Source organism: Oryzias melastigma, linkage group LG6, assembly GCF_002922805.2.
Source record: "Oryzias melastigma strain HK-1 linkage group LG6, ASM292280v2, whole genome shotgun sequence".
In the NCBI taxonomy this organism is placed as follows: Eukaryota; Metazoa; Chordata; class Actinopteri; order Beloniformes; family Adrianichthyidae; genus Oryzias; species Oryzias melastigma.
This window is the reverse complement of record NC_050517.1, coordinates 5,125,570-5,146,880: the sequence shown is the minus strand read 5'-3', so window position 1 is coordinate 5,146,880 and position 21,311 is coordinate 5,125,570. Positions and strand designations below refer to the sequence as shown.

The window sequence follows — 21,311 nt, the reverse complement described above, 5'->3', positions numbered from 1 at the left end:
TCCTCTGCCAGAGCACTGCGTAATCGCGTGTAAGAACACCCTCCCAAGGGTCACACCAACAGGGGGTTAACACGCGCGCACTCAGCTGCTAAACAAACGCTGGAAGCAGTCTTACAAGCGCAGACTGGCTGGGGAAACGGCCGTGCTACAGCCATGCACGATCGCAGAATTTCGGCGTCCAATTGTGTGTGCCGGCATTCGCTCCACGGCCCGATCTCGCACTGAAACTGCTGTTGCACTGCCGTTCCACAGCTATTGCACGGCTGTACCACTGGCACCACAGGCACCCGTGCTCTAAATTTTGTGCAGTTAAAAAATTCTTTCTGCGTGTAACGGCGGCCAAATTTTGTACGGCGTGTATGCGGGTCTATTCCACGGCCGCATCTCGGCTGTTGCACTACCAGTCCACTGCCAACAGCGTGATATGGCTGTGAAAGCCAGTGGGACTGGGAGTTTATGCAGCCATTATCAGGAGCTCCTGACTCTGATGGTCAACAGTCTCCATGACTTAATTTATGTTTGTCCAAGGAGCCACAATGGAGAGATAAAAGAGACACATGTGGACCTGGAGTCACAGGATACAGACTTCTGCTCCAGATGATGGTTTTTGCTGCATGAATGAAAAGTTGCCAAATTATAAAGTAAAATGTATTATATTATTTATATATTTTCATTTGGCATCAGATAACGACAATTAATGATTTTTAAACTAAAAGAACAAAGGAGTTCATGTTTAAAAAATATATATTTTTTAAATTTCATATCGATTGAGATGCCCTTATTTTGCTTCTGCGCAACATGATTTAGAGTTTGGATTTTGAAGCAAAGCAGCAGAAAAAATTCCCTATCTTTTCAAAATAGAAGAAACTTCCTCATTCTCCAGTGACATCTTCTCATTAAGAAAGCAAACACAAGAAGCACAAAAAACAGAACTTACTTGTTACTTAACAAAATAACGTGCAGTATTTATTCTATCACTTGCATAAAAGCAAACATATTTTTGTCTCACCTGGCTGGACACGAGTGGCCTGGAGAAAATACTTTAGTGCTCTTTCGTAACTGTTCTGGTTCTCCAGAGCGTGCCCAACATTATTCCACAACTTGGCATTATTCTTGTTAACCTAAAATGACAAACAAAAACCAATAAAGTAATTATTATTTTATCTTCTGCAGAAGCTATATCCATCTATCCATCCATTTTCTAAACCCCTATCAGGGTCACCAGAGGCTATCCCTGCTACTGTTGGGCAAAGGCGGGGTACACCATGGACACGTCGCCAGTCAAATGTCCTTATTTTTTTCAAACTAATGATTAAGGTAACGTGTTGTATTTAGGTACTTATGCATGAAACTACTTGATAGCTTTCGTAATGACTCTAAATGTGTTACTTGATCCATTTTACCTTCAGGGCAGATGTGAACAGAGTGTATTCTGACTCCCAGTCCCAGTTTCTGTTGAATGTTTTCACTGCATGAGTGGTTAACAACACTCCAATCATCAACCAAGAAATCTTCTTCATTTGTCTGCAAACACAAGTGAAAGACTGTCAACTTAGATTGATTTGAACATATGAAATGAGCCATGTTCACAACACTAACCACGTTTTCACACCTCCTCCACCCAACCATTAGCAGCTTGCATCATATTTGACATTGTTGTGCAGTATCACATGTGTTGAAAACATTGTTTGTGTCAAGATGATTGATGATGAACTGAACAAATTATCAGTGGAAGCGGGTTCTAATGTCCATTGAAGACGCGAGACGAGATTCCAGCTGTTGTTTCACTTTGGTAGAAGGTTCTCCATGTCTCTGGCTGGGATGTTTAGAAATTTGGGGTTTAATGATTCTTATGAAGAACGATTTGATTCATATTGTAATTTGTAGTTGATGATCAGTTCATTCTGATTGATCCGATTCACCATCGTGATATGGACCAGGACATCTTTATCCAAAACTTCCACCAGTGTTAATCAGAGATAAATAATTGGTACTGAACAGTGCAGGTGAAGTTTTCCAGATTGCTTGTATTTCTTCAAGATAATCAAGTGTAACTTAAATATGTGTACAAACAAACAAGTAGACATGAGTTAATAACAAATCCATTCACATTTTAGTTTGATAGAGTTATATATATATATATATACTTCTCACAAACATTAAAGGAGCACTTTAAAGAAACCCATTAGATCCATCAGATCTCAATATGTAGTTTGATATCTATACAAATAACTACAGGGCAGTGTCTCAGGAACAAAAGGATGCCAAGTCTTTTATTGGAAATAAAAGTTTTCAGCCTACAGAGGCTCAATTGTGTAGACACCATAAAATCAGAGTGAAATGAAGATGTGGCAGGCTAGTCCATTTTTTCCAGAACTTAATTTCTGCAACTCAAAATGCTTTTCAGTATCTTGTGTGGCCCCCACCAGCTTGTGTGCATGCTTGACAACGTGGCGGCATGCTCCTAACGAGACGACGGATGGTGTCTTGTGGCATTTCCTCCCAGATCTGTGTGAGGGCATCCCTGAGCTGTTGTACCGTCTGAGGAGAAACCTGGCGGTGCCTAATGGACCCAAACATAATGTCCCAGAGATGTTCTATTGGGTTTAAGTCAGGGGATGGTGAAGGCCATTCAATTGTTTCAATTCCTTCATCCTCCAGGTACTGCCTGATACTCTTGACACGTGAGGCCGGGCATTGTCGTGCATTAGGAGGAAACCAGGACCTACTGCACCAGCGTAGGGTCTGACAGTGGGTTCAAGGATTTCATCTGGATACCTTATGGCAGTCAGAGCACCATTTCCTAGGCAGTAGAGGTCTGTGCGTCCCTCCATGGATATGCCTCCCCAGACCATCACTGACCCACCACCAAACCTGTCATGTTGAACCATGCAGGCAGCATAACCTTCTCCTTGTCTTCTCCAGACTCTTTCACGTCTATCACAGGTGCTCAGGGTGAACCTGCTCTCGTCTGTGAAAAGTACAGGGCGCCAGGGACGGAGTTGCCAATTCTGGTGTTCTTGAGCAAATGTCAGTGGAGCTCCACGGTGCTGGGCAGTGAGCACAGGGCCCACTACAGGACGTGGGGCCCTCAGGCCACCTTCATGAAGTCTGTTCCTGATTGTTTGGGTAGAGACATTCACACCAGTGGCCCTCTGGAGGTCATTCTGTAGGGCACGAGCAGTGCTCAGCCTGTTCCACCTTGCACAAAGGAGCAGGTATGGGTCCTGCTGAGGGGTTGAGGACCTTCTACGGCCCTGTCCAGCTCTCCCAGAATAACCACCAGTCTCCTGAAATCTCCTCCATGTTCTGGAGATTGTGCTGGGAGACACATTAAACCTTCTTGCTGCAGCACGTGTGGATGTGCCATCCTGGAGAAGTTGGACAACCTGTTCAACTTCTGTAGGGTTAAGGAATCTCCTCATACTGCCAGTAGAGATAATTATCAAGCCAAAATCAGCAGGAGTGGAAAACCAGCCAAAAAAAGATCAAGAGGGAGAAACTTGAAATGACCTCCACATGTAACACCAGTCCTGTTTGGAGGGTTTTCTAATTGTTGCCACTGAAGTGCACCTGTTGTTAATTCCATGAACACCAATACAGCTGAAATTGATTAACGAGGCCCTCAGCTGCTTAACCAACCAGAAGATTATCAGACAGGTTTAATTCAATTCATGCCAGGCCCAATAAAAAAGTGTTCCTTTAATTTTTGTGAGCAGTGTATATATAAGGGATGCAACAATATTCATTAAAAAACCGAACCGTTCAACATGTGTTCGACAATTCAATATGACATTTTTCACAATACGCCCTTTATTTTTTCAGCTTCAGTCTGAGGTGCCTTAAAGTTGTCTGTTGCAAAAAATCCCCACCCACTCTCCACCTCCCTGCAAAAAGGTAGTGTGCCCCCCCCTGCGGAAGTTAGATAATAAACCTTTTTAGCTAAATGCTAAAAACAACCGCGATACTTATTTATTCATTTTTTTAAATGTAAAGGTACATGAACAAAGGACTGGCAGCTAAGGGATACTGCACTGCCCCGTGTTGCTATTGTTTATTTGGACGAGTAAGTCAGTTCTAAATATTTTAAATTAGTTCAGTTTGGATTGTGTATGAACTACAGCTCTTAAAACTTAAGAGAACTGCTACAATTGTTGCAGTTCATATAAGTTGTAATGTTTACAAGTTCTATTTAAATGTGATTCTGCAATAGGTGCCAAGAACTGTGAATTTGAAAAAATGTGAATTTTTGTTATGGTATTTCTCACAATCTGCGGAATAGAAGAATTTCAGGGTTTATTTTTTCTTGCTCAATGCATATCAAACTGTGATGCTCATATCAAGTTATGTATCGAACTGTGAGCAAATATCTATATATAAATAAATGTATTACAGTTTGGTGGGCCAGATTAAATAGTTAAACGGGACACATGTGGCCCCCGGGCCGTAGGTTGCCCAGCCCTGATTTAGGCTCTGATTGTGTTAGACTCCCATCCAGATCAACTTCTTACTTTTACTTGGCACTGCATACAGAAATCAGGATCAGTCAGCAAGGCTGCTTGTAAGACCCAAACTAGAAACTGAAGCGTGTGAGAAAATAATGAGTACAACAAAAACAAGCCTTGGCTCAATAGCATGTGTGGGGAGAAGACCTGGTACGAGTTAGGCAGATAAAACTGAGAGATGGGTGAAATTAAGCCAAAGTGCCATTTGTTCATGCCAGAGGGAAAAAAGCTGTTGTTTTATCTGTTGTGAGCGTGAGCAAGTGTGTGTTATGATAACATCATCTCTCAGGTTTAGCAGCATTATTCCTACTTTGAAGTAGACTTACCCTATATTTGAGATGATCTTGAATCCCTGTGCGATAAGAACACAGAATCCCATACTGGGCACATAGAGAACTCTCTCCGCCACAACAAACCCCACCGGAAAGAAGAGATTAGACGCTGGAATAAAGGGCAGGACCATGAAGGACAAAGCCTAAAATCACAGACCAAAGAAGAAATTAAGTTCTTAAAGCTTTGTGACAAATGCAAATAACAGAGAACACCTAAGACACATCTCTCCTCTGTGCATCAATAAAAGGCATAGTTAAGACATTTATGTTTTTAAACATGTGAAACAGACATCTCCTTTTGTTGTTTTGTGGCATCCTTGCATAAAAGAATGATAATTAATTTGAAATGACTGAAGTGTATTTTTTTTTTACCAGATGAACTATAATATGTCATTTACTCCTTATGTGTTGCAGTTCTTGGAAAATAGTGCATGTCCAACAGCTTGCTTACATGGACACAACACGGCATTTACACAAAGAATCGCGGCTCGCGCATCTTTAATGGATAGCTCGATGACAGAACAACTGTGAGCTGATCCGAAGCAGAAGAGCTGAATAAATCTCCGCTTGTTAGAACATCTGTCGTGGAGAGTTCTGGTGATGCCAGTTTCTTTCCCCTCAGATGTTCTGTGGTGTCAAAGCAGGTTTTCATTCCAAAATGGTCAAAATAACTGACATCGTTAAGCCACAGTAAGGAGTTAACAGTTGTAAATATTCATGTTCATGGAGGGGAAAAAATAAACAAGCTTAAAGCACAAAGATGTAAAATAAATAAACAAAGATATAAAACTCCTTAAACCAAAATCCCTTTTCAAACTTCTTCAGTTATAAATACCACCACTAAAAAAGTACTAATGATCAACCCTGGACTTGTTCTGCACTTAATCTGTTGGACCTCCTTTACAAAGTAGAAAAGTTGCATTACCTGCAATAATGCTAGAGTGAATGCTTTTTGCTAAATCTGGTTGCTGAAAATGCTGAAGTAATTAACTTTAATTGCTGAAAGGATTTGATGAAAATGCAAAAGCAATTTGCAAAATGCAAAATTTGCAGAAAGACAGCTGAAGTTTGCCTAAATTTCTGAAAAATTGTAAGTTTGCTTAAAAATCCCTAATAAATGCCAATTTTGCAAAAACATGTAGTGTGCTTAAATACTGTTTGAGCTAAGCTCTAAACTAGCCTAAAAAACGTCAGTAGATGCCAAATTAGCCTAAAAAGAAAGCACGTTGCTAAAAAAGCTAGCACATTGCTAAAATACTAGTTCAACTTCAAAATAGTCTGAAAGTCTTCTTTAAAATGATTAAAAAATGTTGCTAAAATATAAACTAAAGTCAAAAGTAGCCTAACAAATCTCAGTAGATAATAAATTAGCCAAAAACGTTAGCCTGTTGTTAAAATATTAGCTAAAACTAAAAAATTGCCAATAAAACCTCAGTTAACTGAATTTGTCAAAATCGTTAGCCTGTTCCTAGCTACACTCAAAAGTAGCCTAACAAGCCTTGTAGATAACAAATTAGCTATACAAAGTCAGCATGTCACTAAAACATTAGATAAAATTAGCTTAAAAAACTACAGTAGATGCCAAATTACAAAAATGAGCTAGCATAATGCTAATATAACAGCTGCTAAATTATTTAAAAAATACTGAAAACAATGGTTTCAAAATGCACAAAGTTTTTGAAGAATTTTAAAAAAATTCTCATTCATTTCCTATGGAGCATATTTTGTTCAATATTTCAAAAACTATAAAGTTTCTGAATACCAAAAGTACAAGCAGTAATGTCCTGAACGAGTTGAATGTTTTGATACCAAGATTACTGAAATCACTGACAGTGTGATTCAGTTGTTACGTGCTGAAAAACGCTGTAAAAGCATTCACACAATTATATCCCATTTATTGAGGCTTTGCTAGCAGAGCAAGCATTGTTCATGAATAATTATTCAAATTGATAGATCTCATCTCAGCATGGCACATAACTGGTCCAAGCTTTGCTGCCTCTGGGCCGTATGGTAAATCCTTTTTGAGGATTCCCTCAGATGTCTTTAAACAAACCCCTAAGCAGATGTTAAATACGTAAGTGAAGGGAATGTAAGGTTTATTTTGTTAAACCAGAACTAAATGAAAATGATCTTCATCTATAGAGCAGTCTCACTTCAGTTATGCTGCTGTGGGCCATCTATAAGTGTATTAGGATCATCCCTTCTTAAGCTTAGCATGCCCCCTCAATCTGTTCAGGTCTCTTCTTGTTGATCAAGATTTCTTCCCCCAGCAGGCTCACGGTAAAAAGCAAGCCCAGAACAAAGAAATAAAATATATAATCAGTATTTTACGTAATATGCTAGTCTGATGATCTTTCCTTAAAGTGGAATTTATTAGGTATAAATAGAGGTATCCTAAACTGAATGACTCGGCTATTGTGATTGAACTAACCAATGACTATGGATGGCAGCACTAATCATAAGAAATGTTTGTGCACACTTTTTTCTACAGGTGGGGTATAGATGACAAGCCGTAGCAGCTGCTAGAACAAAGTGTTATTAATAGTGAGGCAGGCGAGATGCAGACACGTTGAACTGATTTTTCCTTCCCAATGTGCTCGTTACTGCTGTTCATGTGATAAGTGTGCATTCCCTGCACGTTCCGTGCATGCAGCCTGATAGTTTGAAATTAGGAAATTAGACAATCAGACTGTTGTTTGTGTGGGCTTCATACTGAGATTTGCGTACATGTGCACACCCCATGCATGTGGCATTCAATGGAGTCAGTAAGGCGACAGTAATAACCTTATTACTGCATTTTCCGCACCATAGGGCAAGCCGTATTATAAGGCGCGGTCTTGATTAGGGGTCTATTTTTGTAATAACTCATGCACAAGGCGGACTGTATTATATGGCGCAAATAAAAAAGGTAATAGAAGCGAAACAGTGAGTTTAGTTAAACTGTATTCCATCATTTAAAGAGTCACCAAACCCTAAATCAACATTTCTTGTCTGTTGACCTCTAAAAATGAGACTTTAAAAGTGCTGTCTATCAAATACATGGTTGGTTTCACTTTCGGCTTATCCCTTTCGGGGTCGCCACAGCGTAACAGCACCCACTGTTTCGCATCAGTGCTTTGGCAGAGTTTTTACACCGGATGCCCTTCCTGACGCAACCCTGTATTTGGAGGGCACAGGGACCCAGTTAGGCAGCAGCGTCAAGGGTCTTGCCTAAGGACCCAATCTGGGTGGGGACCAGTGGACAACCCTGGAATCGAACCCAGGTCACCTAGCCCACTGAGCCACCCAGCCGCTACTGTCTATCAAATACATACAATTTATAATAAACTTGTGTAATTAATTAAATTATAGTGTAAAGCCGTCTGTGTGTTGCCCTCTACAGGGTGAAATGATATATTACAGTTGAATTTTGTGATTAGTCCAAGTAGTTTCACGTCATTATTCTCTGAGCTCAAGTATATAAGCCCCGCCCATTTTTGAACAAACGAACAAGCTCACCACGTGACCGTTTGAGCTCTCTTCAAGACGTAGAGAGGCGGAGCTAATCAACTACCATGGCTTCTCCAATTATTGTGGAGAGCGTTGGAGCTCACCCTGGGACGCTGAAAATGGCAGAGCTCCCTCTGCAGTGCTGATGCCAAGAGCGGCAGAGGTCGCTCCGCTCCGCCGAGAATGGCAGAGCTTGCTTGCTAGCTAAACCGATGCTCAAAAAGCTGGCTGACCGACAGACAGAGAGCGGATGTGGGATGGGGAGGCAGCCTGCTTGGGCCTCCAGAACTTTATGATTTTTTTAACCATTGTGGTATCCTAGGCATGATGACGATGGGAGTGGGGTCATCTAGACCCCATGAGATAACACAACGGTTAAGATGCGGCCGCTTCCCTCTATGACCCTACATGGGCCTGGACAAACCAAAAAGCTGCAACATTTGTACGGATCAACTCCTTGTGCAGACGATGTGACTTAAGGTTTTAGAGTCTATGAGTTGCAGTGAATTTTGAATTTGAAACAAGACTCAAGACGGCCCTTGACTGCATCAGTAAGTGAGTGTGTGTGTTTTGGGGGCGGGGTTTACTCAAACAAATCTTCCTTTTGTCATCATTCCGTGTTTGGATACAAACTGAACCAGAACTTTATCTTACAGAATTACTGCAATAGTTTCAGAAAGTATCAGACAATTCAACTGGATTGTCGGGATTGTCGTTACCAGGCTTTTTGAACACCAAGATTTTAACCCTTTAAAGGGGCCATAACATGGAAATTCTACTTTTTGGAGGGAAAGGCGGAGCCTTAGAGATCGAGTCGTTTTATTTCCAGGTATTAAGAGGGTCCACAAAAATGAGAAATGTTCCATAAATAATTTGGTTTTTTTCTGTTCCAAAGATAATAAATGATCATATATATGGATATAGTTTACTCTGAAAGGATTAAGAAAATCATGGTACGGCCCCTTTAACACCGGAGCTCCAGAATGATCATGTTAATAATTAAAAAATTACAGTATGTTAAAGATTTAGTGTTTAAGCGTCACCAGCGACGCCTCAGGGGATTTTTCTGTTCCATATATTCATCAGTCCCTGGTTTATGTTATTGTGAACAAAGGCAAAACTGAGGGAGATTATGATTGCTTCAACTCTGTTACCCCATCGCACTTTATGTCAGTGTCTCTTTTTTGTCTTCTCACCATCATGACAGCCTTGGCAGAGTTGTGTCTATAGCGCAGGCTGTGGTGGGCAAGCAGTCCCAGTAAAGTGTAGAACGCCAGGGTGGCCAGGTTCCGGAGGTCTAGAACCGAGTCAATGAGGGGAATGGTGCCCATAGTCCAGTCACAGCAGAGCTCTGAAGGGTTGAGTAAAAGCCAAGCGTTCACAGGAAGGAGGTAGTTGAATGTCAGTTGTCTAGAAGGAGTGGAGCTGACTGCTGCTGGGTTGTCAAATCTGGAAGATAGATAAATATTAACATTAGGACACGCTGACAGCATCAAACACGTAGAAAAAGCTGTACTCAGACTGAGAAAATGTTGGAACAAAAGATGAACAATAGACAGCTCAACAGATCAGGGCATCTTCTCAGTCCCTCCAGGATTTCGTGATGTTGTGATCGCAACTATTGACGCAAATTCTGGCAAAAACCCAGTGGTACATTGAACACCTTGCAACTGAATGTTTTTGGAAAATAAGAATGCAAAGTTTATTTAATAGTTAACATTTTTTAGGTGCTTTTTGAAAAATGGATTACAAAAACATTACAACTTATTTCGCAACTTTTCACAAAAGCTGTTGCAAGTTCAGGTGTTTTAGGCCAGAACAATTATAAATATCTGCCACGAAATCCTGATGAATCTGCCTTATTGCTCACCCCCCCCCACCCATTTTTTTTAATCAATATCATGATGTTGGCCGTCTAATGCCTCATTTCCACTGAGCGGTACGGTATGGTCCAGTCCGGTACTTTGAGTGTTTCCACTCCATTAAATGGACCCATTAAGCCAGACCAGACCGTACCATGGCTGGGCCTCCATTGGTTGTAGGTCCATAGAAAAATGAAACGGACCAGTTAGTGAGGAGCTACTGATGAAATGTGCTGATTGGTGGAGGGTCATTACGACAAAAGAAAGCACCAGTAAAGCAGATGTATTCCTCTTCCCTGCCCACAGTCTCCTCTTAAACAACATTAAAGTCCTCCTCCGATCAGCTCCAAAAGCCACGCCCCCTCAAAGGAGATTTTGAAAACAGAGGCTTCAGATCAACATGAAAAAATGGCTTTTTAAGACATTGAGGTTTGGGAATTTTGGTTAAAAACTTCATAATCATAATTAAAACACTACTGGGAAAGTTTTTTTTATTATTAAAAAAATTGTCATAGGGGGACTTTAAAGGCTTTAAACAGACGAAGAACCAAAAGCCATGAAAATGGATGCTGGATGACCCCCATTGTTGTGTTTGTGTCTTCACAAACTTTTGATTGGTAACGTTTAACTGAATAACCTGGACCATTCTTAACTGGACTGGACCGCTCAGTGGAAATGAGGCTTTAGACTCCCTAAAGCCACTATAATCCTTCCAAAACAGAGTTATCTGTTATCTGAGAAGTAGATGGCTTATGTGTTTTTTCTTTATTTAGATTAGATTCAATTTGATTGAAATTAAATAAGAGACACTTAACTTGAATGTTCATCTCACAAAATGATCAATAATCATAAAACTAGCAAACCTAAACTAGCAAACTTGTGTATTAGCAAGATTTTTCTGTGTTGTTGACATTTTAAAATGCTTACAGCTGCCTGTTAGTTTGGCCTCTTTTAGTGTCTAAATTGTTCAGGTACAACTTAGTTTAAACTTATTTTACATTTTAAATCCACTCGGCAACAAACTCACAGCTCGATGTGTGGCACTGTTATGGCCTGTGGCTAGAGTTCTGACGGGAAATCTGGAGACAGCTTTAGGATTACTGCAAGAGGATTATGCTACCCTAGCTAATTGCCTGGAATTTTATCTTCACGCTCAAATATCATTAGCTTGAATCTTGTGCAGACAATTTTAAACTAGGTTAAACTCAGTAAGTATTTAAACCAGTGAGAACTATTACCAATTAGACACCAAGTATAGAGGTTTCAGGGTTTACAGAGTTCATCTACAAATAACTGAACTTTTAACTATTTTCTGTTATTTACTGCTACGGTTTTAGAGAACGTATTGGGGCAAAAAAGAGCAGACATTCATCATTTTATAAAAAATAAAATTAGGAAATGGGTTTACATAATGTCCCACTGTGTGCTAAGAATTTGGTCTGCTTAGATGGAGCTTCTGGACGATGGAGTAAATGTCTGGCATGACTATTTTTATTAGCGAAAAGGACAATGGAACAAATTCAGGCATATTTCACTTTTTCTTTGCAAATGCAACAGATCTTGATGCCCAACAGAGGGATAGAACATTGTCATTTTAATTAATAAAATGTCTTTTTTATGTTAAACCTCTCATAACTCACAGCTATAGTAACTTAGAGTCCCTCTATGATAATTTTTTCAATAAAAAAAATGTTCCCAGTATTGTTTTAAATATAATTATGAAGTTTTTAACCAAAATCCCTCAACCAAAATTTCTTAAAAAGCAATTTTTCATGTTGATCTGAAGCCTCTGTTTCCAAAATCTCCTCTGAGGGGGCGTGGCTTTTGGAGCTGAGCCCCACCCCGATCCTCCTGTCTGATTAAGAGAGCTCTAGCGTAAATCTTCACCGTTGCTACTTAAAAATGTTGTAAAGAAGGCTCATTATTTCAAACAGAGACTGTCTGTGGCAGTTTGATTGACAGAGATTAAAAGGAGAAATACTCAGAAAAACAAAAATGAAATGATTTCTTATCACATTTGTTTTCCTTCTGAAGAAAAATGCCACAAACACATTAAAAACTCAAAACACAGGATTTTCAGGGAGGGGGACTCTAAGTGTTTTTAAACTCCTATTGAATGGCCACATGTTTGGATTATAAAAACAAAATTATGCAAATAATTTTAATCTGATGATACAGTATTATATTAAAAAAACAGCATGTATGGTGTTCCATTGCTTTATCGATGCCGCTGATTCTATTCCCATGCAATTTTGCCCCGTTTTCTTTTTCTCTTTTCTTTTTTTTTTGGGAATAATTTTATCCAAAGTTCTTTAAAACAGCATGGCTGGAAAAACAAATAAAAAACGAAAATATTGTATTTGAGTGATACTTTATCGACACTTTTATAAAATATTAATAATGTGGAGAGCTCGAGAGGTTATATACACACCAAATATTTTCACAAAATTGGCAGGAATTAGGGATTTTAAAGCAATTTAATACAATTTTTTCAGAAACTTAAATCAACTTCAGTGCTCTTTCATAGTTCTTTAACAAAATTTCCAGCCTTTAATCAAATTTAACATTTTGCAAATACCTTTTGCATTTTTACCAAATTCCTTTAGCCATTTAAGTGAATTGTGTCACCATTTTCAGCAAAAAGCTTCAGCATCATCAGTGATTACATTCACCAAAAAGCTTTATCACAGGTAATGCAACTTTTCTAGTTCGGTTAGTGATTCATAAAGCAACACGAATAGTCGCAAATGTAGAGACAGCAGAAGAGTTTGACATCCCAACAGCAGCATGAAGGTTATGCAATCAGAGATGAATAACCCGCATCAGCGTGATGAGTTTACGTAATCCTGTAATCCAGTCAAGTCATGATTTCCAGAACATTAAAATCCTATACATGATGATGATTTTTTGAACAATTTCTACAACCAATATCTGTAATGTAATTGTGCTGTGAAGTCTGCTTACCTAGTGAAGACGGGAAGCTGGGACTGAATGACCTGAACTCTGATGATGACGAGCAGCAGCGTGCTGATGATGAGGACGATGAGCTTCAGCAGCGTTTGCAGGACAGCGTACGGGAAACCATCTTTACCTCTCAGGATTTGCCGCAAAGTGTCTATGAGCATGGGTAGAGTAAACTGCAATGAGAATGAAAACAAAAGCATAGAGTTATCAATTCTTATTATTTTATTCTTGTTTTCCTACTGAACACAATTTGATCTCATATCAACTTAATCTTCAAATTCCTAATCTAAATTTAATTTGATTTAATGTGTCAAGTGATTTTTACCTAAAAGTGGAAACTTTAATTGATAAAAATAGAAATTGAAAAAAAAAAAAAATCATACTATAAAAGGAAACTGAATAACAGATTTAATAAATCGCTAAGTTATATTTGTAAAAACTGATTTGATTGGGATAAAGAGATTATTTAAAAGCAGCCTCAGTCAGACGTCACTCATCAAAACTGATGCTGCTTGGATGAGCGATGAAAAGAAGACAATAAATGAGATGTCATGGCTCAGCTTTCAGACAGCTTAACCTGGAGGAATGACTGTGATAAAGAATGAGAGTGCTGGGTAAATGCCTGGATGTGATGAAATAAAAGACAAACTGCTCCAAGAGGTCAGCGGCAGACAAACTGCTTTTTCTCACTTCAACTTTTACTATTAAATGTAGACATTAAAAAAAAAAAGACAGTCTACTCCAATCCAACTTGTTTTATTCTGGGGAAACAACATTTCTTGTTTGAGACGTCACGCCAGAAATTATATTCACCTGACTGCTCTGTTTTAACCCTTGATGGCCAAATTTATTTCACACTATAAAAAAAATACATGTTTTTACTTCCAATTAAATGCTAAATTAAGGTAATTTTGGAGCCAAAGAAGGGGTTTGATGTAAATTTTTAAATCAATAGGAGTGAAGGGATTAAATGTTGGTTCCATAGGAAAAATCCCTAGATTACCACAGTGTTTGACAAATATAAATGGTTAAAATTTGGAGACCTGGTTGGCATCAAAATAATCAAGCTCATGTTTGAATTAAAAATTAAACAGCTAGCAAAGAAAAATCCAAAGACTCTTAACCCTTTAACACTGAAGCTCTAGTGTTTTTGTTTTTTAATTTACAGTAACTTTACAAACGTTGACACGATCAATGTAATACCTGTAGATTCTCTTCAGAATATACAGGTATTATCATGTTAACCAGGGGTGTCAAACTCAATGGCACAAGGGGCCAAAATCCAAAACACACTTTAGGTCACAGGTCGAACAGGATAAACATTTATGGAACACTCTAAAACTAAATGTTTAAAGCTGTAACTTTTTAACATAATTATGAACTAGATATATAGCATTACCTGTGATAATGCTAGTGTGAATGCTGTAAGCTGAATTTAGCTGTTGAAGATGCTGAAATTAATGGCTAAAAACGCTGAAGTTGATAGCCAGCTAAAATATTAGCTAAATGCCAAATTAGCCTTAAAAAAAAAGTTAGGTTAGCCAAAAGAGCTAGCATGTACCTGACAAAAATGGCTAAACTTCAAAATATCCTTAAAAAACTGAAGAAAAGCCAAAATTAGCCAAAACGGCTAGCTTGTAGGTGAAAGATTAGCTAAACTCCAAAATAGCCAATCTTAGTAAATGCCAAAATACTAGAAAAAGCTAGAAGAATGCCAGTTCTAAAATGTAAAACTGTAACTTTTTAATATAATTATGAATAATAAAAAGCTAGGAAAAATATTCCAGAATAAATCAACTTAAACTTTATATAACTTTCAATATTTTATTCTCTATAAAAATCTATTTTGTCAAAATTATACAAGTTAGAAATGAGCACAAGATAACATCGGGCCTTTATAAAATGATCTGGAGGGCCGGATAGAATTACCCAGAGGGCCGGATAGAATTATCCGGCCCCCGGGCCTTGACTTTGACACATGTGATGTTAATGGTTTAAACGTTAAAGTATGTTAAAGATTTTGCGTTTAAGCGTCACCGGCTACGCCTCAGGTGTTAAAGAGTTAAATTAAAGACATAATTAGTCGAGTCTGAGAGGACCAAATGCTAATAGGGCTGCCACGCTTGCTCCATCAGTCAACGACTAATGGACTTTTGAAATAGCACATGTATACAGATATGATTTAAACCATTCTGAACTCCAGCCCTCAGCATGGATGCATCTGAGAGGAAGATCATTTCATCAAAGAAATTCATGCTTTGTTTTCCACAAGACAACAATTCTGATTGGAACCGTACCCCTTGTGCAATAAACACTTCATAAACACAACAGATGCCGACCACTGTGATCCCCTGCTCTTTGCATAGTGTTGCTGCAGCCACAAGCACAACAGTCAGAGCAATGGGAGTCCACACTGAAAGACACAAAAACAAAGAAATGCCTTAGATCATTTTTTATTTAATTAAAAAAATGTTTTTGAACATTACTTAAGTTGAGCAAAACAAGCAGAACTAAAAAGTTACTGAAGTTCACGTTGGAATAGCAGTTTTTAGGAGTTTCCAGTCTACGACCCACTCCAATGAAAACCTTTAACATGTTTTGAGGCATTTTTATGATAAAGAAAAATTAAGATTAAAATTACATTTTAGTATTTCCTATTCTAATAGTTGTGAATCAAGAGCAGATAAAAAAAATGCAGTTTAGAAAGAGTTTAATTGTGACGTAGAGAATATGCTGGGTGGGCCACACGCTCCCTGTTCCGCAATGGGGAAGGGAAGAGGGGGCGGGGTTGCTTCACACCAGCGGTCAATTTACAAATGAACTGTCTGCTGCTCTGCAGAAACTATGTCCTAGACCAGGGGTCAGCAACATGTATCTCTGGAGCCACGTGTGGCTCTTTTATGCCTTTATTGTGGCTCTTTAGCTTTAAAGAAAAATGCGAACGATTGAATAAACACCACATTAGTTAAGTTTTGTGATTTCTGATTAGATTTTAAACATGTCGAGCAACTTAGCAAAAAAAATCTGTAGGAATGTTTTTTAAGTTTGTGTTTTTAATATAAATTACACTAAAGTAGTTAAAGTTTTAAACAAATGTGGTTTAAAATGACTGAAAATGATTTCAAGTTGTGTGTTTTTAATAAAAAGCTTTGGTTATTCCAGATAATGAGTTTTCTTAATAAATAGATTCTACACTAAAACTAAAGGGACAAAAGCACACCAATACCCAAAAGATAAAAACTATCAAGCTTGACTGTGTTTTTCATTGAAGTAAAGCTACTGCAGCAGGAGGAACCTTTTGACATAGTGGGTTTTATTTTGAAAGGAACTAGTATGTGCTGCTGTCAAAAGTAAATGAATTTACAAATGTTATATGTAGAAATACATAGAGACAGTTGTAATTCAATTATTTTAACATTTAAAAACTACATTTATACGGAAAATAAAGGCTTAATAACAAAAAAAAAAATCATACATATTGTGCATTTTTTAACGATAAAGTGAGACTTTGAGGGTCTTGTTGGGTTCTGGTCTACAAGAAAACATTCTTAGATAATATTTTCTCTTACCAATAGAATGATCTGCACTTGTTGATTTTGTATAAGACAAGAAAGCAGCCAGAAGAAAGATGGAGGACAGAAGTTCAGCTCTACCAACCACTCCAGTGACCTAATGAGAGAAAAGTGACAACGATCAGGACGATGACTCAGCCATTTCCATCTAAAACAGCTGAGATATCGTGCAGAATACATTGTGTAGAAAACATTTTAATGAACACCTGGTGACATCTAACTCTAATAAAGAGCAGTGATAGAAGTCCATAGTGTGAGGAGACAGCGTCTCTAAAATGAAAACCGATCATTATGTCATTATTAAATATCAAACTGATTTGAATGTCTGTGCTAAGTATGCAGTGTCTTCTAAATGTGTCAGAGTTATGGCTAAATATTTATAATAATGATTTCTTGTACCTAGAACATGGGTCCCCAAAATTGTTCTTGTGAGGGTCACATAACTGTTGTCTAATCTGATGTGGGGCCGGGGTCGGTTTGCAGGCTAACAGAAAAAGTGCAGCAATCACTGCCCAAACGTAAACATTTACAGATTTTCAGAAAGCCACACATAGCCAAATTTAAAACAATTTATTTATGTAATCTTCAGATAAAAAATAATACTAAAACATTTTTAAAAATAGATATATAGCAGCGATAATGCTAGAGCGAATGCTGTAAGCTGAATGTGGCCGTTGAAGATGCTAGTGCTGATGGCTGAAGATGCTGAAAGTGATAATTGTTACCATTTTTTGCAGCGTTTTTCTCATGATGGAGGACATCTATAAAGAAAGTTAAGCTTAAATAAAGTCAATTTCTGAGTATTCTTTTATTTAAATGGTTGGGAGTCAGGAAAAGGCAAAAAAAAAGGCTGTTGGAAAAAAAACTTCTTTCTCAGGTAGAAAATTCACTGCTCCCCGTTCCGCTCTATTATGATACATCCACCTCCAGACAAATAGATCCATGAACGCCTTTGTTTTCCTCGCCTGAGCTGAAATCTGGATCAGAACTGTTTCTGAGCTATCCACAAATTTTGTTGCACTGATACTGTGAGGGGCTGGAAGTCTGGGGACAGCATGTAAACAGATGGGTGACGGGAAGTGGGGATGGGGTTGCTCCATATCAACATCTCCCCACATCTCAGAGGCAAATATCGAATAAGATGACGTAACAATTTAATATCTATTTTACATATAAGGGTATATAGGGTCAAAGGTCACCTGTCAGAATGAGTTTGATTGAAAGTATATTCCTGATCTCTCTAATGAGGTCAGCATCTGAAACAAGAAACTATTTTTCACAAAAGATAAAGTTTTGGTCTCACTGACTCAAATAATAAAAAAAGTAAATTTTTTGGAGCTGAACGCTCACAACTTTGTTCAACTTTACTGCACTCTGACTCTATATTATATAAAGTAACAAATAATCGAATATTAAATTAGTAGTGGACTATTTTCATTGTCGATTGGTTGACTAATTGTGGCAGCCCTACATTTAACATAAAGCTAAACAATAATACTGAGCAGCAACCTGGAAGAAATATGAGGTTTGCATTAGCAGATGATCATTTAAACAGCAATATTTGTTTGGAAATTCTTGTAATTCCTCTAGAAGTAAAAAAAAAATCATTTTATTAGGAGCACAAAGATTCTGCACAGGTGGCTTAGTTTTCCTCCAAAATTATTCTGTATACTTTTGTTGAACAAAAGTTGCACTTAATCTGTTTTCAAGAACAACAAATTTGCTTTTGTTACATCAGAAAACATAAAAAAAGAAAATACTTCTCTTGGGTCAAAGAATGACAAGAATCAAAAAGAGCCCTACAACTTTTGTGTGTTTTTCCAGCTTACTCCCAGATTTCAAAAGACGAATTGAAAATAAATACTTCACATGCTGAAACCGTCAGTGAATAAAGTGGAGTAACACATTTCATCACACAGTAGTCTTTATAGGAAGAAAAAACACAGATATTTGTGAAAAGTCATTGTTTACAACTAAGTGAAGAGTGTCCACTGATCCAAGGCCCTGAATGCAGCTGTGAAAACAAATGTGTTCAGCTAAAACCACCTTGACAGGTTTTCTAAAGCCCTTCAGACACTCGTGTAGAAGGTAGCCGCTGACAGCTTCATCTGTCAATTAGCTAAATGATGACTGCCCTCATGTGGAAGCAACTGTGTTCGGAATTCTACCCAGAAAAGCAGCAATAAAGGACAACGACCAATGTCACACCTGCTGACAGACACCTCTTTCACAAAGGAGAGCCAATCACACCTGCTCTGAAGCCCTCATGACCTTATGCACTAGAAGAGGGACAAAGGATAAACATGCATCTAGGGACCTTTAAAGTGATAACAGCAGTATCGGTTAAAAACAACAATTATCTTGTGGATGGGAGATAATTTCCTCCATCTAAACTCATAAAACTGAAACATTTGTCCACAAAATCAAAGGACAAGTGTCATCAGTCATCTGGAATCCCTCTCTTTTAACCCCCCCAAAAATCTGGTTAGAAACTTAGGAATTATTTTAGACTGACTTAAATTTTAACAGTCACATCTCATCACTTACATCAGTAGCCTTCTATCACCTGAAGAACATCACCAAAATGAAAAATATTGTGTCCAAATCTGACTAGGAAAAACTAATCCATGCCTTTGTGTCCAGTAGGTTGGACTATTGTAATGGACTCCTCACTGAGCTCTCTAAACCAGGGATTAAACAACTACAACTTATTCAAAATGCTGCAGCTCGAGTTCTGACAAAAACCAGGAAATATGACCACATTAGTCCAGTTCTGAGGTCTTTGCACTGGCTTCCTTTTGCTCAGAGAATCGAGTTTAAAACAGCTCTGTTTGTTTATAAGTCTCTCCAAGGCCTAGCACCCAAGTACATCTCTGACATGCCCATTCCTTATAGACATCTGGAAATCAGTGAACCTCAGGCAGAGCTCTTCTTCAGGTAACAAGAACTAAAACTAAACATGGTGAGGCTTCCTGTCAGTATTTCTCATCAAAGGTTAGGAACAATCTCCCTGAAAATGTGAGACAGACCAAATGTTTGAAAATGTTTAAATCTAGGTTAAAAACTGTATTTAGCAATGTGTTTTAATATGGGAACTATTTTATGTGTATGTTCTTAATGATTTTAAATTTCTGAATTTTAATCTTGTTGACTTTTTTGATTTTAATTGTGTTTTATGAATAGATTTTTATTTCATTTTTGTAATTATATATTTTTGTACAGCACTTTGAACCACCTTGGGTAGGAATTGTGCTTCATAAATAAACTTGCTTGCTTGCAAATACAAATAAGATCATGTTGGTCAAAAGGAATCACATCAATCTAAGGTATTTACCAAAATTGGTTTGACAAACGCTGTCAGTTTCTCTTCCTGTTGTGACTTTACTCTTAGTCTGAGGCACAAGTGTCAAGGCCCTGGGGCCGGATTCGGCCCTCCGGGTAATTCTATCCAGCCCTCCAGATCATTTTATTTTATTGTTATTAATGACCCGATGTTATCTTACACTCATTTCTAACTTGTATAATTTTGATAAAATATATTTCTATGGAGAGTAAAATATTAAAGTTATTTAAGGTTTAAGTTGATTTATTCTGGAATAATATTCCTGCCTTTTTATTATTCATGATTATGTTAAAAAGTTACTGTTTTAACCTTCTAAAACTTGACATTTTTCTAGCTTTTTGGACAATTTTAGCATTTAGTAAGATTTTTTAGGCTATTCGGGGTCTAGCTAATATTTCAGCTACATGCTAGCAGTTTTGGTTAATTTAGGCTTTATTTTTTTGTTTTTTAGGCTAATTTGACATTTAGCTAGAATTTCAGCTATCAGCCTCAGTGTTTTTAGCTATCAATTTCAGCATCTACAGCTATCAACACTAGTATCTTCAGCGGACAAATTCAGCTTTCAGCATTCACATTAGCAACAATTAGCATCCTGTACATAATTATGTTTAAAAGTTACAGTTTTAAAAATTTAGTTTTAGTGTGTTCAATAAACTTACACGTCATATTAGCCAAATTTCAAAAAAGCATAAATTATCCAAAACCGTTAGCATGCAGCTAAAATATTAGCTAAACTCCAAAATAGCCTAAAAAACAAAAAACAAAAAAGCCTACATTAGCCCAAACAGCTAGCATGTAGCTGAAATATTGGCTAAACTCCAAAATAACCTAAACAATCTTATTAAATGCCAAAATAGTCCAAAAAGCTAGCAGAATGCCAATTTTTAAAACTTTAAAAGCGTATTTTTTTTAACATAAGCATGAACAATGAAAAGGCAGGAATATTATTCCAGAATAAATCAACTTAAACCTTAAATAACTTTCAATGTTTTACGCTCCATAAAAATATATTTTGTCAAAATTATATAAGTTAGAAATAAGCGCAAGATAACATCAGGCACAACAATAACAACAAAACAAAAAATGATCTGGAGGGCCGGATCCGGCCCCCGGGCCTCGACTTTGACACATGTGCACTAACAACAAAGAATGTTTTTATTTAGGCTAAAAACAGCTTAATCATAATTAAAAGAGCTCTGGGAATGCTTTTACATTTGGTCAACCTAGTGGGTCTTTAAAAGCCA

At 37.7% G+C, this 21,311-nt stretch overlaps 1 protein-coding gene across 6 annotated transcripts in view; it reads right to left on the bottom strand.

Annotated features, from left to right (window-relative positions):
- tmtc3 (transmembrane O-mannosyltransferase targeting cadherins 3) overlaps positions 1 to 21,311 on the bottom strand; it is a 41,148-nt gene that overhangs the window by 12,966 nt on the left and 6,871 nt on the right. For 5 of the 6 annotated variants that reach the window (XM_024261893.1, XM_024261899.2, XM_024261894.2 and 2 more), the window contains exons 4-10: positions 16,722 to 16,821; positions 15,450 to 15,565; positions 13,153 to 13,325; positions 9,523 to 9,775; positions 4,832 to 4,980; positions 1,404 to 1,524; positions 1,010 to 1,121 (exon numbers count right to left, since the gene is read on the bottom strand). In XM_024261893.1, coding sequence (XP_024117661.1) covers positions 1,010 to 1,121; positions 1,404 to 1,524; positions 4,832 to 4,980; positions 9,523 to 9,775; positions 13,153 to 13,325; positions 15,450 to 15,565; positions 16,722 to 16,821 — 1,024 coding nt within the window. The remainder of the gene's footprint in view (positions 1 to 1,009; positions 1,122 to 1,403; positions 1,525 to 4,831; positions 4,981 to 9,522; positions 9,776 to 13,152; positions 13,326 to 15,449; positions 15,566 to 16,721; positions 16,822 to 21,311) is intronic. The other variant, XM_036212205.1, reaches the window with a different exon arrangement.